This window comes from Vanellus vanellus (genome assembly GCF_965231255.1).
Source record: "Vanellus vanellus genome assembly, chromosome: 1".
Lineage (NCBI taxonomy): Eukaryota > Metazoa > Chordata > Aves > Charadriiformes > Charadriidae > Vanellus > Vanellus vanellus.
In genome coordinates, this window is record NC_138905.1 from 34,421,051 (window position 1) to 34,444,082 (window position 23,032).

Consider the following 23,032-nt stretch of genomic DNA (forward strand, 5'->3'; position numbering starts at 1 on the left):
GTTTACCACTTAGAAGGCAAGACATGCACAAGGTGGGATACAAAACTATCCTGATCATGCATTAAGTTTACGATACAAGCTTCATCACTGCAATCTCAAGTTTTTTAGCTGCTAATGTACCTAAACTTCACCTCCCAGATAATGCAACGTAACAAGAGGAATAGTAGATCATCCACCAAAAGGTAAAATGTTAAATAATAATTGTATGGCTTTTTGAAAGATGTATAATAAGGTTCAAAAAGCTGTGGAGCTCAAGGCAAGAATAATTGGAAACATTCATGTCATGCATGATGAGGAAAGCCAGACCAGATTATCATAATCATCTCTTTTGACTATAAAACATATAAATCTGCCAGAAATGAAAGAGTCCCTATAAAATCATGTTCTCCAAAAGATTTTGCCTGTAATATAAAATACCTTTAGCCTCTCTTCTCAACAAACGCATCTACAAATACATGAAAAAGAAAAAAAAGTTCTGCTCCCATTTTGAGCTACAGAACCTTGCAAATAAACAGAAAATGATACTTAAATTCAGAGTGATTTCCTTGAAGTGCATGAAGCAAGCAAATCATTTTAAGTAAAGCAGTTTTAATAATATTATTTCAGGCTACTCGTATTACACAGAATACTGTCCTGTCTTTGATACAGACACATGCTAATGTGTACTTATTGGCACCAGTTTAAATAGGAGTAAGTCAGGAACAAGGCTACTACAGTATGCCATCTGCTAAAGTACTTCTCTGAGATGGCTGTAGTGGCAGTTTTTCCAATTATAGTTCTGTTGCTTAGAGCATTTGGCCTACAATTCTGCATATCATCATTACAGTTTTGAAATACAGAAGAGATTACAAGAGATTGTACTAATAGATTGACAAAAGTCACTGAAATTCAGAGTTAAGAATGCTAGAAGGTTCATCCATAGGAGAAACGACGGGAGTTAGTGAACTGTGTTTCCCAGTATGCATTCAAATCAAAGTGATTTAAACACAGAGTATTTTATAGGGTTGGTTGGTTGTCTTTTGGTATTGAATACTTTACTAGGGTTATCAGCTGACCTGTGACCGCACTACTTAAAACTAACTGAATACTGATAGATGAGAACAGATGGAGAAAACATACTAAAAATGCTTACATTTGTCTAATATGAACCTATGGTGTCATTCAATGAATTTCAAAAAGAACCCAAAGAAACTCAGTGTCTTGAGGGAAATAGGGTTATTCTTATCGTGGGCACAAGAGAAATTAATTGGTCTGACTGCAATGAGAGATGAAAGTGATTCTCTATCAGTGTGTTTTTAATTAATATCGTATACAGCACAGATGTATAAATCAGAGCACAACTTCACTTTCATGCTCTTCACTTCATTCTACTTACCATCAGTTTCTATTTCACTTTTAAGGTCAGTACAAGACTGGAAAAGACACAAGAAAAGACTGAGTATTGAAGAATACTTCTTAAATCATTAGTTATTTGTCATTTTAATGGTGTTAGACTTTAGCAAATTTATGAGGCATAAACTAGTTAGCTTTACAATGTCCAAATATTGTTAGTCTTAGAAGACTGCTCATTTGAAGCCTGTGCTCTCCACTCAATTTACAAACTGCCCCTCTTTCCTTAGGCTGATGATGTAACTGCCTTATTTGCAGTGTCTTGGTCAGGATACAAATACAGTGGGCTCTGGGATGAATTTGCTCTTGGAGGTGGTTGTGTACTAGTCAGTCTTTCAGAACTTCCTGGAGAATTCTCCCTCCACCTTGGACTTGCCTGCTCCTGAGACACTTCCCACACAGATGGGCACGGGGAGGTAAAATTCATGGTGGATCGTGAGAGGTAGTTCTCCTGAAGACCTTCTTCTTGGAGGCACCTGTTTGAAAGTACTTCTTTTTCTTTGGAGTTTCGCCATTTCATCCTTCGATTCTGAAACCAAATTTTCACCTGTTCGCAAGTTAATGAGAGTTTATTATCATTCTTTTCTTTAAACAACTTTGCCCTAACAAGGTTGTTTTTTTTTTTCTTTCCGTCCCCTTAGTTTCATGCTCCTTCTTTATTCAATACCACAGCAGATCTAATGAAGCTGACTGACTGACACTCGCTGAGGATTTTCCCATCACTATTTACTACAGCTGGGCCAAATACTCTCCTTGACCTTCACCACCTCAAACAGGTGATTATTTGGCTTAGACTGGGAAAAGGACAGGCTAATGGTTAGGGATAGAGCAATTTCCTATAGCAACATCCTTTTAGACAGAAAAGGATTCTCGGAGAAAATTAGCATTGTCATTAACAAAACTAAATAGTATTATTGGCAATGTGAAGCCTTCTATTTAAAGATGCTCTAAGAACTATGACTCTCCCTTTCACAAGCATAGCTAAAAACAGCCTGGCCATATAGCTTCAGAATGTGTGTTATGACACATGACAAAGTAGTGAGGATTTGAAGACATTTTGTCTGCATGACTACAGTTTTTCAGGAGCTGCCTAGAATCCACGTGCTTTTGAGATAAAATCCATTTTTCAAAAACTTTGAGTTGTAAAGCTTGATCTTAAGTGTCCAATGGCATTTATGAAATGCTGGGAAAATTTTGGGGAAATATACATCTAGGAACTGGTTTTACATAAAGAGAAAAAATGGGGAAGGATCACTCAAATTATTCAGACTGTGTTCTATTTTCCCATAAATATTTGCATTTAATTCTGGTATTCAGATACTTAATATGAAGACAAAGGGGCTATGCTTTCAAAGGTTTGAGAATCATTGCCTTAGATGGCAGGTACTGTTCCTCCAGCACAACTGGTCAGAAAAGCAACTGCTCTTCCTTTCATGGGGGCGGGGGGGAAGACATAGATATCTGGTTCATCATTATCATGAAATTATTTTCCTGTAGTGGTAGGTGTTATCTATGTGTCGTTCCATCACTTTTAACTCCCCTGGGCTCTCTTGAATATCAAGAACACAGAGGAAAAACCTCAAGGAAATAACCGTAGTATTAGGAATTTGGGAAATGCAGTATTAGGAATATCAGGAAGTTTTTAGGTAGCACACTGGTGGGTGCAATTGCACATTTTGATTGAAATAGTTTATCCTGCAGAGATTGCAGCTCTGTTCTTCACACTGAAAAGCACCACACACTGCTTCTTTTTTTGTCTATAGTTGCAGTGCTTGCAATGGAGTCAGTCATCCAGGTTGCAAGTAAATACTACAGACCACAAGATCTAACGTCCTGCGCAAAGCACAGCCAACTGTGAAGTTAGATCAAATTGTTGAGGGCCTTGTCAAGTTCTGAAAGTCCCCAAAATAAAGATGATGGGAGTTCACATCACCATTCCCAGGCTTTTCTGCCCTCCAGATAGTTTCTGCCATACATATCTTAAGCACTTTCACTCCTGCTGCATGCAAAGAAATAAAATTGTACTTTGTCTCTCACTGTCTTTCAAACATACTCTACAGATCTGCGTCTACTCCAGCACCTTCAGAATCTGACCCACCAGTGGCTACCATGTTCATTTTCTACTGTTACATACCCTCACAAACATTTTTTTCCAGTTTCTTTCAGGTTTTGTGCTCTTCAAGCCAAGCACTTTTCCTTTGGTTTTATCTGCAGCTAGGTTAGGCCTCTAAGATTCCAGACTGGGCTACTGCTGCTCAGCACCACCAGTAATGTACTCGTTCAGTCAGAACAGCTCACTGGAGGTATTAGACCCTCAGCTAAACTCTGAAGTCCTGCAGTAGGCCAACTCAGACTCATGTGAAAAGTCCTGTGAAACGTGGATGGGTAAGTAAAGTGGAAACATTTTGGAGGGTCACCCTGCACAATTTTTCCTTCTACAGTTTCTCCCAGCTCCGAGGATCTCTTTCCTTGTGCAGCTAAGTTCCTTCTGTAGGGATGGTTGCCTGTCTCTTGGGGCAGAATGGTTTCAGAGCAAGTGCTGTTGATTGCATTGTCACTAGCTGTTCATCTGTGAGTGCAAAGGGTGCTCAGAGGAATGCAGGAGGGCTCTGTGCTCTGCTGTTTTCTGCCTGAATCACTGCTTATCAGGCAGTGGGATGGAACGGAACATAGTTCCCTACCCCAAAGCTCCGGAGGGGGCTCTGTCAGACTGCAAAATGGGAGTCAGAAATGAAATGCAGAGGTGACGCTTCTCCCACTTTGCGTGAAAATGGAGCAATCACATTTTGAATGTACACCTTCAGGAAATAAACTAGGAACCTGTTTAAGCATTCCTTGGTTAAAACTGCCATTGATTTACTGAGGTCTTTGCTCAGTGAAGGAGCTCAGGGCTGCCCCTGAGCTGCTCAATCTTCCTCCTTCAAAGCCTTTTTAAAGATTCTTCCTCAAAAAAGACAGAAAGTCACAGATGCTCTGTCATTCCTTACCTGAGACTCCTTTAGACCCAGGTTAATGGCCAGTTTCTTCCTGTCTGTTTTACTGATATACTTCTGCTTCTGAAACATTTTCTCCAAAGCTTTCCTCTGGTCTTCAGAAAAGACAGCTCTTCTTAATATACCTCTCCGGGCTTTGGAGTTAGACTCCTGGGTCAGAAGAGGCAAGACACTTTCCTCTCCTAGTGGAAATGGATGAGAATTTCACATAATATCTAACACATGTCAGAGAAATATTAAGTGCTGTTCATTATAATGCTAGCAGACTACTGTCCCACTTTTGATTTGTTGGTGTTATAAGTGTGTCGTAATGCTTCAGTCATGTTCATTAAGGATTAAATCCTCACTTGGATCTAGAGGTGTTGTCAGTGGTCAAAAGTCTCCCCTTGACATGATAAAAAGTAAATCAGATGAGTTCATAGAGGAACAGTAACACAGTGCCCATGCTACAGTAAAAGTCAAATATAGTCAGGGAGAAACTTCTCTGCTTTCCTTTGCACGTTATCATCAATGAGTAAAGTGCAGTACGTTTTCCTGGGAGTTTTTTTTCTCCTTGTGTGAAATGTAGAACCAGATAAAAGTGGTCTGTAATACTGATTCAAAGACGCTAAGTAGGCTTTCTTTAGTTTTGTTTACTAACGAAAGGCTTTCAGAGTGAACTATTTCTCAGAAAATCCCTGGCCATTCACTTACTTATTCTGGAAACCACAGCCATTTCTTTATTACAGGATTTGGGGAGTACTTGAACTTACTCCTTTCAGCCTGGTTTCTAATCCTTTGACATCTCATAGCAAGTCCTGGGAGGGCAGTTTTCAATGAACCCAATCACATTCCCTTGATCCATGCCTAGAGGGAACCCTACCCTGGAAAAAAGCCTCAAAGTTGGGGAGACAGAGCTGCAGTGGAGAAGTAGAAGTGTTCGCACTGTCCCTTCATTGGCCACACAAAGAGCACAGAAAAGCCAAATCCAAATAAATCTCTTGCCTTCCTCACACCCAATAAAGCCTAAAGCCATAGTGCTTTCCCATGCTCCCTCTCTCCTAGAAGGATGTGGTATATGGGGAGCAGTCCCTGGTAAGGCTTGGTACACCTCCAGCACTCCTGGCTTCCCCAAATGCTCACCCAGGGAGAAGTACCAGAAGCCAGTTGAATAGGGCCTGTCATCAAGCACTGGATGTGATAATTGCACAGGGCAGTTGCAAGCAAGCCAGGAAAGAGCTGCACTTTGACTCAGAAACCTGTGCCATGGCTGTATAGCCACTGACACCGACAACCTTTCTGTACAAGGGAAGCCATGAAGGTGGCTTTAGTTTGTATCGTGTGCAATTCAGACTCTAAAGGTGCAAGCTGTCCTCCTGTTGTCCAGCTTCCCATGTACAAGGGCCAAGACTGCCACCCTGGTTTATAGTTACAGCGGCTGCAAAGGTGTACTGCTGTTCAATTTCTCAGATTGTATAAAATATCGCACATTTTTTTGTGAAGAAGTCTATCTATTCTAGTCAGCTGTAATGGGGGGGGGGAGATTATACACATTTATTCAATAGATATAGTGCTCTTGAAAATCCTAATTACAACCAGGTGCAGCTTTCACAAACTGTTCCCTGGGACCACACCACACTTCAACTTCTGTGTATTTTACATATATACACACAGGTATGTGTGTCTTTAAATACCCACAGAGAAACAAACACACTTACACTGAGGATATTGTAGAACTGCATATGTATAATGCTGAGAAACTAAAGTGTATACCTGTATGTCTTGCAAAGTTGACTAAACACTTTTGTGGTACATGGGTCACTGGTTTGATATTACATACGTTACCCCTGTATCCTTCCTCCACCTGTGACCAGTGGACGAAGAATATTAGAACCTCAGTAAGTATACAATGATCCTTCCCTAAAAAACACTGCCACTGTCAAACATAACTGATTTAGGGACCATTGCATTCTGCTAGACATGGCTTTCTTGAATTTTTCTACGCCTTAAGAACCCATCTTTACATTTGTCCCCCATAACAGCTTGTGGCAAAAAGTAATTATGATTTAAAATGTTATAATATAAAAGAATCTAAATTTATACAGATGTACTTTGATTTTGAAAATCATATTAGATCAGATACAAAAAACATAACCTACTGGCTACTGTCCTGATATTTACGACACAGAGAGACACAGTCAGACTCCATCCAAACCAAAATAAACTATCTGCAGAACAAAAGTCAAAATGCCACGACGAAGGTTTCTGCAAAGGGCAAGCTGGGTTCATATTTCTCTGAGGAGTGCATAGCACCCTCACGACCCCCACCCCAAGCTCCCATCCTGCCAATGAATCTGGGGTCACACACTGGCCCTTCTTCCTCAAGCATGTTTTCTCTCCTTCTTGCTCAAATTTGGTGAATTTAGGTACCTTTTTCCAGGTAGCCTCCGAGTAGTTTCTGATGAATCATCAGCCACCTCAAGTTCACTGGAAGGTACAGTCTGACAGCAGAAGAGCTGGCACTTTTCCTCATCCCCACCGCAGGACGAGAGACACCAGCAAGGGAAGAGGCGTAACAGGGCTGGTCCTTGCTTCCCGGCCTTCGTGCCACAATGGAGTTGTCAGCCAAGGACAGAGAACGCCAGATTATGTGACCCCTTAAAATTTGTCTTGCCTGGCTGGTTGTTAACGGTCAATCAGCAAAGAAACAACCTCCTGCCAGAGCCCTGAGGTGCCAATTAATTCCCGTACAGGCAGTATGCAGGGTACAGCTTAACACCTGTATTAGACTAATTTAATAATGAAGAATCTACACACTCTAAGGCACACAGTATGTGACTGATTTTAAAAGCCTAAATAAACAAAATTTAATGATGAGAAGAATGCTCACAAGCATTAGCAGCCATTGTGTCAAAAAAATTGAAACTCATGTTTGGGATAATGAATAGTCACCCCCAACTGACTAGCCTAGAGAATTTTTTTAAGAATACGCCATATTCCAAAGTGCATTCCAACTGTTCACACAAAAACTAAATTGCAGTTTGTGGATTAAAGGATTTTTCAGTACAGAGGGATAGGCAGTCATTCATACATTACAACAATTCCATCAAAATTAAAAAAGTCAGTTTGCAGCCTGTTGCTCTGAATATGCATCAAAAGGTTTGGTGCTCTGCTGACATAAATGTGAATCTGTTAGCAACTATTTCCTGTGTTGCTGGTTTGATTTTTGTTTTGCTTTGTTTTTTTTTTTTAAGTCTTTCCTTTGTATCCTAATATATAGTGATAAATGTCCTCTTAATCTGTGGAACAATCTTCATTTGCCTTCATGGCAGAGACCACCTTGAAGGAGCAAGTAAAAGCTTTAGTCATGGTTTCCATTTTTTCATTTGAATTCAATACATTCTAGTTAAATGGACAATTAATAGGTCACTTCCAAAATAGTAGTGTATCAGTCCTGGTTAATAAACAATCCCCGCAGTTGATAATGGGCCTATGTATTCAGCAAGTCCCTGTATACACTCAGCTCATCCACTAAATCCCTTTTCAGGTAGACAGGGTTATATGGGAAGATGAGCTAGAATGAGTCTATAAAAGTCAGTTTCATTCACTGCTTTATTTTTCAGTCAAGTGCTTTAAATGGTGTCCAGAAAATCTCTTGGAATGTGAGACAGGAGAAAAGACTGGCACATAGAGTATTGCTTTATGGCCATACAAAAGGGCAACTGACCCTTGCCCAGGCCTTTTCAATGTGAAATGGTTCCTAAAGTTCATCTGCACAGTGAAAAATTGTGGTGAGGTCGCGTGTGGATGAGTAAAGTGAAAGTGGTGATTGGTCATGGTGCTGTCAGGCATTGTGGGAGAGCCGGGGCCATGTAAAACGCTCTGTGGGAAAGTGTCAGCCCCCTAAAGAGGTGCTCAGAAACTTGCAGCTCATTAAACTGCCAGCATTTGCTGCCTCACTTGTCAAGAATCATTCAACTTAGCAACTGCCCTTCTGAAACATTCATAAAACGCATCCACGTAGTCAGGAAGGTTTCAAATGCAACTGTGATAAAAAAAAGTGTATGTTAGAGCACAGATAAACTCCAATTTTCATTTGGATTTGCAAGGCAATTTGTGCTTTTTCTCCATTTTGAAGGACTAGGAAATGCCTCTTCTGTTTGTATTCCTGAGCCATAAATGTGTAAAGTCATGAATATCCATTCTTACACTATAGCATGCAAACTTCACTATCAAGGTTAAATTTAGATTTGGATTAAATGGAAGTATGTTCCAGGTCTTAATCCTGAGCGTATAGTGTATACTGGCCAAAATTCTCTTCAACTTACTTCTTCAATTTTTTACATTATAATTAAAAAAGAAAAACAAATTAAACATGCATGCATTTCACTGCTACAGAAAGAATGACTGTTTTATGCAAATAATGTTAGGGCTTCCTGAATCATAATTTAACCCTAACAGACATTAAAGTGCAGCATCCATATTAAGATCTTTCAGCTCTTTTCTTTTCTTATTTGCAAACGTTTATTGACACAGATTTTTAAAAGAGTTACCGATTTTAAAGAATCTTTTCTAGCAAACTGAAAACAAGGAGCTTTCCTAGGTTAGTTCTGTCTGGGTGTCTCAATGCCATTGGAAACCTCTCACAATTGCTCAGTGTACTTAAGTTTGATAAATCTTTGGAAAGCCTCTGAATAGGATTGCTGTGATTTTACTAAGGAATTAGCTGCTGCCATTGCATCACCAATTAGTTTTCCAGAACACATTAAATCCTGCTGCTTTGGTTTACAGAATAACTCAAGCATTACTGATGAAGCATAAAAACTTACTTGGAAAAGCAGTGGGGGATGCAGGGTGCTGACAGGACCCACCGCAGCATGCTGAGTAGAATGGCGGGGCTCGGAGAAAAAAGTGTTTGGAAAGAGCTGCAAAGAAAGCATAGATCTAATTGATTATCCATTGAGCTTAGGCGATATTCATAACAACAGTCCTCCAAAAAGTCAGTGTGTAAAGTCCTGCCCCACAAGTTCTTTTTCCTTTTTTCAAGATGGTGATATTTTTAAGGCAAACAATGATAAACCAAGTAATTGCTCTTTAATTTAGAAAGGTTACTTTACATGTGTAGCTTAAATACAATATGCAAAACTCAATATATTTATCATAAAAATGAAACTCTGCAGATTTGAAATTTACTTCTGTACTTGCTATAATTATGGGAGTTTTTCCTAAATATTGGGATTGAACACATTGTTTAAATAATATATTGTTGAAATAATGAGTATAATGCATCTGAAAAAGTTATTTTGGATAACTCTAGTAAGCATGATATCCTACCAAAAACGAATCTAAAAGTGAACCCTGTCTTTTCTGCTTGTATTTCAATGCTGTTATTAGTCCCCAAACCAATATGGTCTTCAATAAATAAAAAACCTTCATGAATAAATTCTATAAAATCTTCCAAATCTTGGCAAGGTCTTCATTATCTAATAATCCCTTAATTTTTTTCTATAAAGCTCATGGTCTTTTCCATTAATCCTAATTACCTTTTAATTTCTGCTTGTACTAGTCAACTATGAAACTTGGAATATTTTTTTCTTTTGAAAATAGCTACTTCACACTTGCTAGAAGTGTACACTTGTAAAATGTGATCAGCATCAAAACATGTCACTTTCCTGTTTTGTTTTAGGCAGAAAATAAGTATCTCAAAACTTTGTACTGTAGTTTTTCTAAATTTCTATAAATAACCTTATTAATTAAAAAAAAAAGGAATTGCATACTTAGATAAAAAAATTAAGAACTAAATAATAGGGAAGAAAGATAGCTAAATAGATAAATGTATCTAAGCCACGTTCTTAATTTTTAACAATTTTTCTACTGGAATTAAAACCAAAGATCATTCAAAATTAGGTTCCTGAGTACATATTAGGGCATCTTAATAACTTTTCTGATGTTCATATCTGCTGATCTCCCAAAGCAATAAACTATTGCTGTAGAAGCCTAACTCTGAACATTTTGAAAATATTTACCTCCATTTTTTGTCTTATTTCATACAAGCTTAGGTGAAAATTTCTTCAACTGTAACTGCAAATTGATAAGCATTTCATTACTACAGCTTTTCATCAACACTTTACTGTTTCTAATGAAATATAAATATACTCCAAGAGGAACTAGTTGCCTATTTTAAGGTGTATGCTTGCAAAACAGTTACAAAAAGGAATGGTTTACATCAGGCATTAGCATTCTAAAGCTTCTTTTTCACACGAGACCATCAAATATGGACCTGAGTCCTAAGGAGCTTAAAAGGGTCAAGAACATGCAACCAAATTTTACCTGTCTTACCTATCCAAGGGGCTTCAATGCAACTGGTGGGGTGTATAAGTTGGAAAGGATTGACTGTAACTGAAGAAGCACAAGAGATGGAGAAGGGAAACTCCTACCAGGTAATCTCAGCCATTCCTCCGGAACATAAGAGCTTGTTCTTGATGATGCATTTTATCTGCTGCTAATGTTTAATCTGCTGCAGTTTCCAAAATCCCAGGTGAAGACCTTTTCCTCCCGACCTTGGGAGCCATGTTCCTCATGCCATTATCAAGTTTCCCTTACAGTCATCCACTTCTAAATATACAACATAGTATACAGAAGGTACTGCACTCAATTTCTTTGCTTCCTTTTCACATGTCTCAAATATTCCTTGACTGCTATAATGCCCTATTCTCCCTAATCATTGCTCGAGCACCTTATTCATGCAATACGATTTTTGTCAGACATGTTGGCCCATCCTTGATATTCCCTGTTATGATTTCTTAGCTCCCTTCCAGTTCCTTGCTCATTTTTGGTAATGTGGAGGTCATAATGGTATGTGACACAGCCAGGAGATATCTGGATAAACCGGAATTGAATAAGCTATTGCTTCAGATAGATAGCATGCTCCTGCAAATAAAGATAGAGGAATGGGAAATGATAGGTTTTCTCCATTCATGAAATTTCTCAACAAGCAAGCTGCAAGCATAAAGGTCAGGAGATGGATCAGGATCAAAACTTGAGATATTTTACTTAAGGAAATGTCAAACAAGCCACATATTTCCACGGATATTGCTGGCAATGATTTAGTGCACTAGCACAGCACCATGATCAAAAAGTAGACATCTTGGCACTAATTCTGCTCAAGTCGATGGAAATCATGCTTCTGGCTTTCTTGGGCATTTTACTTAATTCCCTCAACCAACCGCTGTCTTTTCTGCCTGCATGGTGCATATCCCTCGGAGTCAGAACATTTGCTTAAGAAATAAGATGCAGATGATATCCTCACATAACTCTGAACCAAGCGGTTTCTGAGACTGTTGCTCAAGATTGATTTATTCTAGATCCTGTGGAATTAAAAAATGGCATTATGTCTCCCTCAACCTATAGCCAATGCACACGTCTAGTTTATAAACTTCTTTGATGTGCTCCAACTACACTGATGCACAAGTGAATTCTACATCAAGGGTAACAAACTACATCTTCAGGTCCTATCTGCTGCACTCAAACCAATGTGTAGCAGTTACACAGAGTTACATCACTAAAAAATCTGGCATAATACAGAGATACTCAACTGTACCTTAGGAGCCCTATGTAGAGGCTGTCTACATGAAACTGCATTAACAGATTAAAAATTGCTCAGAGAAAAATTATATGTTTAATGTATATGTATTTCAGAATTATATTCAGAATTATACTGTGATTGTACCTATAGGAATGACACAATACCTATCAGTGCTGAGAACAACATATAGAAAGCATTGCCTATGCTTTTATTTTCTGGTCACGTATATCATGGCCACTTTACCAATATTTGTTGGTCAAACAATCTGAAGCAAACACTGTTTGCTGGTCATATAAGGCTGAAAATTGCTGAAATGTCAGAATATTAGTTCTGTATTTATTGGCCAGAATGAAGTTCGCTGCAACTAAAAAGCAGCTGCTGCTTCCAGCCATGTGGAGTACACATTAACCATGGGCCAAATCCTAATAATTCCTGTTCGAGATATCTCATTCTTTTTCTGCTTAGCATTCCCATTTCATAAAACCAGAGACTGTGTGGAACTAAGCATTTCACAAGGGTGAGACTTTACAGGTTTAGCTTCACAGATGCATGAAAATGAAATATCAGAATAGGGTATAAGTACCTTTGGGCACTCCAAAAACCATACTATAAGATTTAAAAGAAAATTTATCAGGTCATGAATATAAAAGTATGAAATATGTAAAATAGAAATAAATTATTTATTTCACTTTTTTGCAAAAGATAAATTCTTTTGACACTATTACTGCATTCAAAATTTAGTAATAATGCTCATTTACATTCAGCTCTGTGAATTTGAAGTGTTTTACAGACAATAAAATGATACTAAACATGCAAACGGACCTCAAGCTCACCCAGTGCTAAAACTCAGGTATTAGTTCAGATACTGGTATTTTAAAATATACTGCCAGCTCTGAAGATATTCTAAATTCAAAAGCCCTCCCATACTAAAAAGTCATGCCAACAGTGGGACTAGTAGTTTTCCCTCTAACTATCCACCATTTTATGTGTAAGGTTCCTAAGTACAATTCGATTCAAATGGATATGTAGTTTAAAAATGGTGTATCATTCAAGAACACCACTGTTTTTTCCTAATCATAGTGTTGTGAAATTACTTGGGAAATAGCATAGGCCATTAGCCAGCAGGAAAGGATCAAAGAAACAACAGCTACTGAGGAAAAGCAAATCGATGGTAAACTTCTGGTATGACCCATACAGGGATACTTCCCTGCACATGCTGTTAGTTTGTTGGGGTTTTTTACAGCTAACTGATAAAAGTGTAGTATAATACTGCGAAGAGAACTGAAACACCTCTGAAGAGTGATTGTGAAAGCTGCCTAGAGCCAGCTAACAAGAAACAGCACAGGAGTAGACAGACCTCAAGCAGCATAAACACAGCCCTTACACTCTCCAAGTATTGCTAAGTCCACATGAACTCCTTTCCACAGTTGATGCCCAGGCTGCAGCCCTGCAGGCAAATTAAAAATATTATCACTAAAATGATCCCATTTAATCTGAGAAACTTGGATGGTTTTGGGCCCATGAAGTGGGCACAAGTAAACTGTCCCCAGCAATTACTGTGTTTAGAGTGCAATGCTCCAGCAGCAGTTGTGCACCCCCAAAGCATTTCACCCAGCTGAAGAGGAGCCCCTGGCCATGAGAAGGAAGCAACAGCTGCTGCCATATCCCACCAAAGGCAGTCACCACCACACGGACCTGGCAAAACTTACTGCAAGAGCTTGTGGTACAGCATCCCTCAGACCTGGCTTTCCTACACTCCCAAATTCACTGTCTATTTGCTTCCCATTCACTCCTCCGTAAAACATGCTCAAATAAAGTCAAGCCAAAAGGGCAGACTACAGCAGCATACATAGATCAGTCTTAAAATGTTGGGAAATGTTTATAGAAAGGGTTTTGAAGTTCTAAATATGTATTTTGAAATTCTACACAAAAAGCAGATGCAAGAAGTGGGCTTGCATTTTTATGTTGGGTCTCAGTGGGGCTTTCAAAAATTAGCAGAGCAGTCACACCAGAAAAGGGCTTGAAATGTGCCAACAGCATAATCATCATTTCCTTACATCTATAGCAATGTAGTGGCTGACAGAGTCACTCTGAGGATTAGCTGAGATCACGTGAATCACTGTCAATTTTCAGAGGCATCATTCACATGCCTTATTATTAGGGCATGATTTGCTGTACATGTGTGATTGGGTTTTCTCCACCTGAGGAAACACGGGTGCCTCAGGCCGGTGGCAAAGAATGGCCAGTTTTACCTCTGACAACCCAAAGCAGCAACCAAACCCCACACCATTTGTCAGAGACTCCATAGGTCTCCTGGTGTCAGCAGTAAAGGTGACCTCCACCATCTCCATGCCTTGTACACAGCCTTGCTATTGAGAAGAAAGATGGGGATCTGGAAAGCTGTGGATTTACCAGCTTTGTCTCTGGCTTTGTCCTTCTCCTGAAATAGATGTCCATGGGCTACTGTGCCCCAGCACTTTCTGCTTACCAGTTCCTGTCAAAAGGGGCATTACTGTCACTTCTCTGTCTAAAAGTTCAGTGTGTTGTCTAACCTGCTTGTTTGGACCTCCTGTACAGTCAATGAGGAGCCATAAGTAGCTCTATATAATGATTCATCACCTTAAAATAAGACGTCTAAGAAGGTAAATTGTGTTGTCCTCTGGAGGTGTCTCCCTGTATTGATTATGGATTAGACAAGATATTTAGACAATTAGATTAGACAAGACATCTATTTTTTAATAAACAGCTGAATTACTGTGACATTCTTCTTACCCTTCTTAGGTAATGTCAAAAGAATACACTCCTCTGTACAGCCATAAAGACTGTAAAAAATGATAAAATTCAGCCATAAAGGCACTAAAGTTATTTATTTGACTTTCAATTTGTGTAGAAATAATTTCTTCAAGCAACAGAAAATTAGGGTCATATGCTGCAAGAGGACAATTCACTCGTTTCTGATTGTTGCATCCCTAATTCATAATCTTACCATAGGCAAAACCGCACCATTTATTCCAGTGGTATGCACTGATTAGCTAAAATTTCCTACCTGGACCAGTCTTTACTTGTTGCAGTACTGCCAGCTCCAACCAGACAAAAGTCTCAAGACTGGCTAAACATTGTTAGAAGGAAAAAATAATGAACCGTGGATTCTTTTTTTTTTTTTTTTTTAAAAAAGCGGGGGGGGAGGGTAGCCTTTTTACATTTGTACAAGGAAATACTTTTTCAAGTTAAAGTCTGAGATATTCACAGTCACAAGATTCCAGGGTAACACTAAATTGTCCAAGATTCATGCAGAAGAGGTAAAATCCTTAACATACATACAAAACACCTCAACAGAATTATGTGGTATAACTTCAGAAAAGGGCAGCCTCTCAAGGGAAACTCTCATGAGCTTTTCAGCACAAAGCAAAGGCCACTTATCCTCCAACATGATGACTCACCTCAAAGAAACACAGCACAGGTTACAGAAAATATTTAGGTGCCTAACTTTATAAGGATCAGGGTCTACAGATCTGACATTTGAAACAGCCTCCTACTGCTTTATATACCTTCACTTGTTTTCATTTTTAAAAAAATTACCTTCCCAATTCTGCTACAGTTCATGACTGACCACAAAAGTATCATTTAGAAAAATTAAAGAGCTGTTTTGCAAAGCTGCGCTATACAAGAATGCATAACACCTTTGGTGGACAATGGAGGCCGAGAACTTGCCTTCCAAAATTCAGGGGAATTTTTTAATGCAAAAAAACCCACAGTACAATGAAACCTGAAATCTGCACTCAAGTTGTGAGCTTGCCTGATGAGATTAATCCTTACCACATTCATGTGTTTTCTAAATACATGAAGAATATACTACAAGATTTCATAAGACCAGCTCATTCTGCAATATAAAATGCATTTTACAGCAGTTAATTTGCTAACTGAAGGCATGACTGATTCCATGGTTTCCCCTCGGTGAATTGCTTTTCTATAAACCCCACCACTTGTCTTCCTACTGCAGCTTTGAGATCTTCCGGCAGCGCTTAAATCTTACTAGGGACCAAACTCAGGATCTTCTTCCTTTCTCAGAGATGGCACAGCAAGAGTCGCCAGAGGCAAGAGCACTGCCCAGCCAATGCTCATATTCACTGCTGAGCCCAGACTGCCAGACTGGTGGCTGGGTCGGAGTGTAGCTGGCATTAGTCTGGCTCTGGCGACCTTACAATGAGGACAAAGATTTGTCCTTTAAAGGCCATTTTGCAGCCACTTTTAAGGGATGCTAGGCACCCCAAACTGATTCTATTAAAGGGCTCACAAAGCAGGGAAGGATGCTGCACCAGGGAAAAATCAGTTTGTGATTTCTGGTACTTACAGAAACTTCTCTGTCTCCAAAGACAAACTTTTAAATGAATGCAGGAACCTCAATGCTCCTGGCAATCAGGACATAAGAAAAGATGCTAAATAGATCTCCGCACCTTAAAGAAATTTTCTATCCCCAGAAAACACCAACAAAACAGGAAAATCTTGGGACTTTAGTGGACAACTTGTTGCCTGAGTGAGGGTAGCACATTCCAGAGGCTAGTGCAAGCCTAGAGGGAGCTGAGATACACTACTCAGCTCTTTCCTGCCTTTTATTTTACTGAAAGTTACATGTTGCTTCAGGACATGCTCTGCTTCACAGTTGGTTTGAAATCGATAATTAATAAGCATTTATTCATGAAGAGGGAGTCCAAAATGAAGGAAAAAAAACCACCTAATTTCAGCAATTCAAATATCTCCTGGTTGTCATAAACACAAGATATTTTACTAAAAATGGGAAATAAAGTATATTGATTAAAGTAAGACTGTTGCAGGATAGAATTACTGTTATCACCTGAGGGGGAAAAACTGACACTGGTCCAAAAAGTTAGCCTGCAGAGGAAGGTTTGCGTTTATTTCCGTGCAATGCTACCATTTTTCTATATTACCTTAGGCAAGTCACCTCATTTCTTTTTGCTTTATTTGTTTCATTGCACTTTCTAGTTTCCTTTCTCTGTTAATATATCAAAATGCCAAGATTAAAGCAGAAAGCCAGATTCTTGCCATGTATGACCATATTCATGGTCATACCACTACTGACCATATTTAGGCTGTAAAACACTTACTGTCATTCTTCTCCAGGGCAAATCACTTGAGAAGAGCAGAGATTTCCAGAAAATAATTTCAGGTAGCAAAGTAACTGTGCATTTCTCTCTGACCTGGTGCCAGCCAATGCTTTTGGAAACCAAGTCATGAGGAAAGATGTGGAATGAACCTCTTTCAAGCACCTGTGCTACAACAGACTGCATCTGAGCATCCTGTGGATAATTTTCCCATGTCAGAAAATGCTGAGGAAAACTGTCAAGTCTTCTAATTGATCCAGAAGGTGATGATAGCACAGGAGTTCAAGGAGAGGGACTGAATCCCAGATTAGCAAACAGAAATTGAGGACTTCCTCCACACTTAAGAGTCCATTAGTTTGCTCAGAACTTTTACCTGGAGCTTCCCTCATCTTTTAAGAGGCAGTTCAAGTATAAGCTGTAATATGTTTCACTGGGAAATGCTGATTTACAACAGTGCATTTTTAAAAGCTTTTAGACAGGAAGACCACAGTCTGGGTTATCCAGTGCTGAAAAAGTAGAAACAGCATGGCTTTACCTAGTCAGGGCTACAAATACACACTGTATGCAAAGTTCCCACAAAGCAGAAGGCAGTATTATGCATATATTTTATCAAGGCAAAAGGTCTTGAAGGAGAAGAATCAGGCCCATAGTGCACCGGTTAGGAGAAATTTGGTTCAGTTAGACAGAAACACAGCGCTCACCATGCCCGCTGGAGACGGTGGGCCCAGTTCAGTGTTTCATCACCCTCAATGGGGCTTCAGAGCAGGATGCCAGAAAGCCTGCGGGAATCCCAAGCTGGTATAAACTGGCATACCGTTGTAGCAGGCAAGTGAGTTTATCATCTAGCAATAACGTTCCTCCTGCTTCCCCTTCTTAAGTTTTATATAATATGACGCTTGTTCACACCGTTGTACTCTTAAGTCAAAATAAACTAAATTAACTTTTAAAACCTATGATTTAATTACATTTAATTTTTAAAAATCAGCATAACGATGGAAAGTGATTATTTTAATCTTCTACAGACAATATATTTCTTTCAAGACCACTCATTAGATGATGTATCTTACAACGTGGTACTTTCAGAGTACATTTCCAGTTTTTCATTTAGGATTATTTTGGAGGAGAACTCAAAATATGTATGCAGATAAGCACTTTAAATGGTCAAATTAAATCCTTTCAAACCTGTAAATTATGGAAATGGAAACTTGCTGATAAAACACTGCTGCTGAGGAATTACGAAGGGAAAAGCTATCATGACCAGATGTCACAGATGAAGAGTGCCATCCCACTCAGGTCTCCTTTGCAGCCATGGATAAGAATTTTCCAGTTTACAGAAAGAACACAGGATTTTTGTTCTTTGGCACTTTTATGGAGTGTTAAAAGGTAGCCTGAAATTGAGTGCTTTCTTCATGTCTTTCCTTGATAGGTGCTGTGAATACATGTTGGTTTTGGAACTGTAAAAAGATTCAGCCCATTCAGTTCAGTCCCTGGTGTTATTTTATATTCCTTCCTTTCTGAGAACTTTTGGTGACCTCACCAGAATTTGGGACTACATGAGCAATACAGATTACGGATTCCAAAAAATCCCATATTTTTCAATTCTCTTTTCTATAGGTTTTTTTATTATTATTTTATTTTAAAAATCCCGGGTTATGCCAAGCTAGTTTATTAGTGCACTTTTAGTCCCTGCATGATCTATAAAGCACTTGCTAGTTCAGAAAGATTAAAAAAAAAATTTTACTTTATCATGTTCAATCGTCTTATTAAAGACTTAGACCAAGATTTTGCAAAATGCTATGTGATTTGTGGGGTCCAAATAGGAAAGAGTTTATTCCTCCAAAAACTCACAAAAATCAGTGAATACTCACAAAAATCTGTAAATTAAAAAACATTACCTAGTCTTAATTCCTTAGTTAAAATGCCTTCATTACTACCTGAAGGCTAAAATTCTTATTCTGACAAAACACTTTTTTGCCCTATCACCACGTAAACAAGACACCCCAGCCTTACTCACAAATGCAAGTGTCCAAGTCTGAACAGTTCCCCAGCATACGCCTACACTAGAAAGAAGAGTCTCCTTAGAAACAACAAAATCTCACTCAGCCGGACAGTTCCAATATAATTTACATTTATGAAAGTTCAGACACCTAAGAGCCCTCATCACTTTAAGGCATGTAATTCAGAGGAGAAGCAATACATCCCTGTTAGAATATATACATCTTTGTTGTACATCTTCTACATTCGCAGGAGACTTTTTTTCAGAGTGCATAATGCATGAGGAAACCTAGTATTTCTCACTGCTCAAATGTAAGAGACTGGTGCTTTTGCCCAAAGGTCCCTCTGAAATCCCTGGAAGCTATGGGATCAGAAGAAACATAGGATCGAACGCCAAATCACTAGGCAGACCTGCAACACACTGCTAAACTCACGAGTACTGCTGTAGGCCAACCAAAGAAAGAACTAAACCTGGAAGCAAGCATTTGAAAAACTCGGCATTCAGGAACTTCTGTACTACTTAGAAAAAGTTTACCTATGGCAATGAGTGCTGGGGCATCTGCTATCTCCCCTATTACATGCGCTCTGTACACATAAATGTAGCATTTTCTTTAGAGCTTTTTGGGGGCGGGAAGAATATGCACCTAATTCCAGAAAGATTGTATTTGTCTTATTTCCTGGCCTGGCCTATAGTTAGCTAAAATAAACATGTTTAAAAAACTGATATGCTTAAGATAACACTCGCTACAGCTAAGGTCTGGAATCTTCAGAAATGTTAATGTACACTTCTTTGACTCTCTCCTTCCTGCCTTTAAAGTACATCATGCTAAAGGATCAAAAACCGGTTTGGATTTTGCAGAACAGTTTCTAGGATTTAACTGGACTAAAATTATGCTTGAAAAGAAAACAACTGTTATTAATTCTGGTTCTAAAACGAGCTTTTTGGCTTCATATCTTAAAGCCTTGCTTCAACAAATATAATTCTGTTTGTCTTACTTTAAGTGCATTTAAAACTGGATGATTCGTATGTAAAAATTCTGAAGACTACACAAAAGGCTGAAATAAATTGGTATATTGTAACGGAAAGGCACAATATAACATACATGGCAAGTCTAATCCCGAACTTTAGGAATTAACTTTGTATTCAACTTCAAACAGTTCCACGGCTGACAGACGTACGCATTCCAAAGAAAAAAAAAAAAAAATCACTTTAAATCGTTGCCCATGCCCAGGCAAAAGATATTTATACGAAAAGGGGCGCATCCCAGAAGCAAAACATCTTTTGCGGAACCGTTTGCTTCCCAGGGCAGCGACCCGGGGAACGGCGGGCCCGTTCCGTGGAAGTCGGGGCCTTTCCCGCCTCCCCCGCTCCCCTCAGGGCGGGCGGCGGCAGAGCGGCCCAGCCGGCACCCCCGACACCGGGACACCGGCAAACTCACAGCCTAGCGAAGGCTTTTACCTCGACGCCGGACCCAACTGCTCACTACAGACCTTTTACACAGCTTTAAAGATATATATATTTATTATTTTTTGCACCAATTTTCTTTTTGGTCGGAGGACCCCAAGCCCTTCCCCCCTTGCCGTCCGCCAGGGACAGGGCACCTGGGGAGGGAGGGGGCTGCTGCCTCCTCAGCTATCGCCACCCAGGAGGACGGGACCGTTCCTCTTTTCTCCCAAAATTAGGAATTTCAGACCTTCCCGGAGCGCCCGTTCGCGGGAACGCTCTTTCGCCGTCCCTTCGGGCTGCGACGTGACAGCACCGCGACCAAGGGCAGTTAAAAGCACTCCTCCCTACCGGCACAAGGCTTTGCCGCGCTCGCTACACCCGCAGGGACGCCGGCCCGCCCGGTTTAAAACCCGCTTTGAAGCCGCCGATCCGCCTCACCCTCACCATCGCTCCCCTTCGCCCGCGCCTCGGGGTCCCGTCGCCAGCGGCAGGGCGAGACCCTCCGCCGCAACCCCGCCGCGGAGAAGGCGCTCGGCGGCACGGCCCCCAGCGGGGCACGGCCTCCCGCCGCCTCCAGGCTCATCGGGGCGGAGGGGAACGGTCGCCTCTCTCCCTACCGAGCCCTCGCGAAGCCCCGTCTTCCCGGCGGCGGGACGGGGCCGGCGCTCACCTGTGGCTGCCGGCGGGAAGACGCCGCCGCCTCTCTCTGCCGCCGGAGCCCGCGCTGGCAGGCGGCCGCTGTCCGCCGCGGAGGGGTTAAGCACTTGAAAAGCCCATCTTGTCGGGTAGGGACCCCCTGAGGGGCTGATTTGTTCCGCCGCGGGGCACAGCTTGAGGGGGACGGGGCTGGCGGGGAGGGGACGGAGCTGGGCAGGGCTCGGCGGCGCCCCGGCCCGCAGCAAGTTCTCGATGAGGAAACTTTTGCCCAGGTTGCCGAAGCCCGGCGCCGCCGGCAGGTTGAGGAGAGCCGAGGAGCCCACCAGGTCCCAGTACAGGGCGCTGGGCAGCATAGCGAGGGCTTTTAACCCCCCTCGCCCTGCCCGGCCCAGCCCAGCCCGGCCGCCGCGGCCCCTCACTGGGCTGGGGACGGGGCGCCGGGCTATGGGGCCGGGCGGGCTTTGCGGGGCGCCTCCCCGAGGGCTGAGGGGAAGGGAGCGGAGAGCTCGGCGGGGCTCTCCGTGGAGACGCGGCGCGCCTCTTCGCCGGGCTGGAAGGTGTGTCCAAGCGCATTCATTATGTCAGCCGGGGACGGGGAGTGATGGACGCGGCCAACAATGCCGCCTTGCCCGGCAGCCCCCCGGGGGAAGAGGGGGGGGGGGTAGGGCGGAGAGCCGAGTGGCCCCGGCCGCGTCCTGGTGTTGGGGTAGTTGTCCCGTGTTACCCGCCCGACTCCCCCCCGTCTCGGGCCCGCCGCCATGTCGGGAGGCCGGGGGTGCCCGGGGGGCGCCCCCGGCCTCCCGACATGGCGGCGGGCCCGCACCTCCCGCTGCGGGGCTGCACCTGTGTGGAGGGGAAGGGAAAGGCCTCCGGCCTCCGGCCCGGCGAGGTGGCGGCTCCGGTGCTGGCCGCGGGAGAGATCATGTCGACCTAATGATCCCATGAGGTAATAGGAAGATAGTCATTAGCTCACTCCCTCTGGGCATTTTTATCTGGCCTTTTTTGTTGGTGTTTTTTTTTTTCTTTAGTTACCCCCCCACCCCCCCATCCCCCCCATGCTGAATTTTCAACATTTGTCTCAATAAATTTGATTAAGATCAGCGTGGCGCTGTTAATCATGTTTTCCTCGAGATGCGGGACGATGCTTTCTGTTGGCATAAACATCCTTTGGCAGGGCTGACTCAGACTGTTTCTACTTCCTTGCACGTATTCTTATTTATTTTCTTACAAACCATGTAATGTGGCAAAGATGTCTCATTTTCCAGTTCAAACACACATGCAGAAAGTTAAAATTGGATGCTGTTCTCAAAGACCTGAAAGCATCTCCCTATTTTACTGAGAAATCCTTTTATTTGAAAGCAGCTGTTCACCAGGCTCATCTAGGGGATATCCGCTGTAGAATCCTCTGGAGCAGGTGTGTCCCTTATTTTTGTATAGCAGTAGGGGCATAATCCCTCGGACATCAGCATGGTTCATAGGTAAAACCACTTGGTGGAGTCATCCCTGTCCTCAGACAGCAGACAGGGTGGATGGTTTAATTGCTGCGGTACTAATTAATACCTTGGGAGACGTGAATTAAGCGCTTGGATGTCCCAAGCTTTCCTTCACATCCTTGGGTGGATTAGCCCTGCAGAGTTTAGGCACTTACTCCGTTGTCACCAAGATATTTTTACCAAGAGTTGATAAGGATGCTTTATGCCAGGGGCCCATGTAGTCTGACCTGTCTTCAGCAGTGGCTGTAAGTATGAGGAAGAATAAGACCACAACGAGTGTATCTGATAGTTTTGGCCTGATACGCTCCCATCGTCTAACTGTTACTCAGCTTAAGAAACTGTGTCCACTGTGTCTTAACTGTGTCCAGTTTTGG

The 23,032-nt window shown here is 41.5% G+C and overlaps 1 protein-coding gene across 1 annotated transcript; it reads right to left on the reverse strand.

Annotated features, from left to right (window-relative positions):
- Nucleotides 1-1,615: 1,615 nt before the first annotated feature.
- On the reverse strand, nucleotides 1,616-21,533 carry DBX2 (developing brain homeobox 2; the record flags this gene model as incomplete). The annotated part of the gene is made up of 4 exons (XM_082491187.1): nucleotides 21,179-21,533; nucleotides 9,191-9,286; nucleotides 4,377-4,564; nucleotides 1,616-1,936 (listed from the first exon to the last, which is right to left on the reverse strand). Exons 1-4 carry the CDS (start codon nucleotides 21,516-21,518, stop codon nucleotides 1,616-1,618), a joined length of 945 nt encoding a protein of 314 aa, XP_082347313.1. The 5' UTR covers nucleotides 21,519-21,533.
- Nucleotides 21,534-23,032: the final 1,499 nt, after the last annotated feature.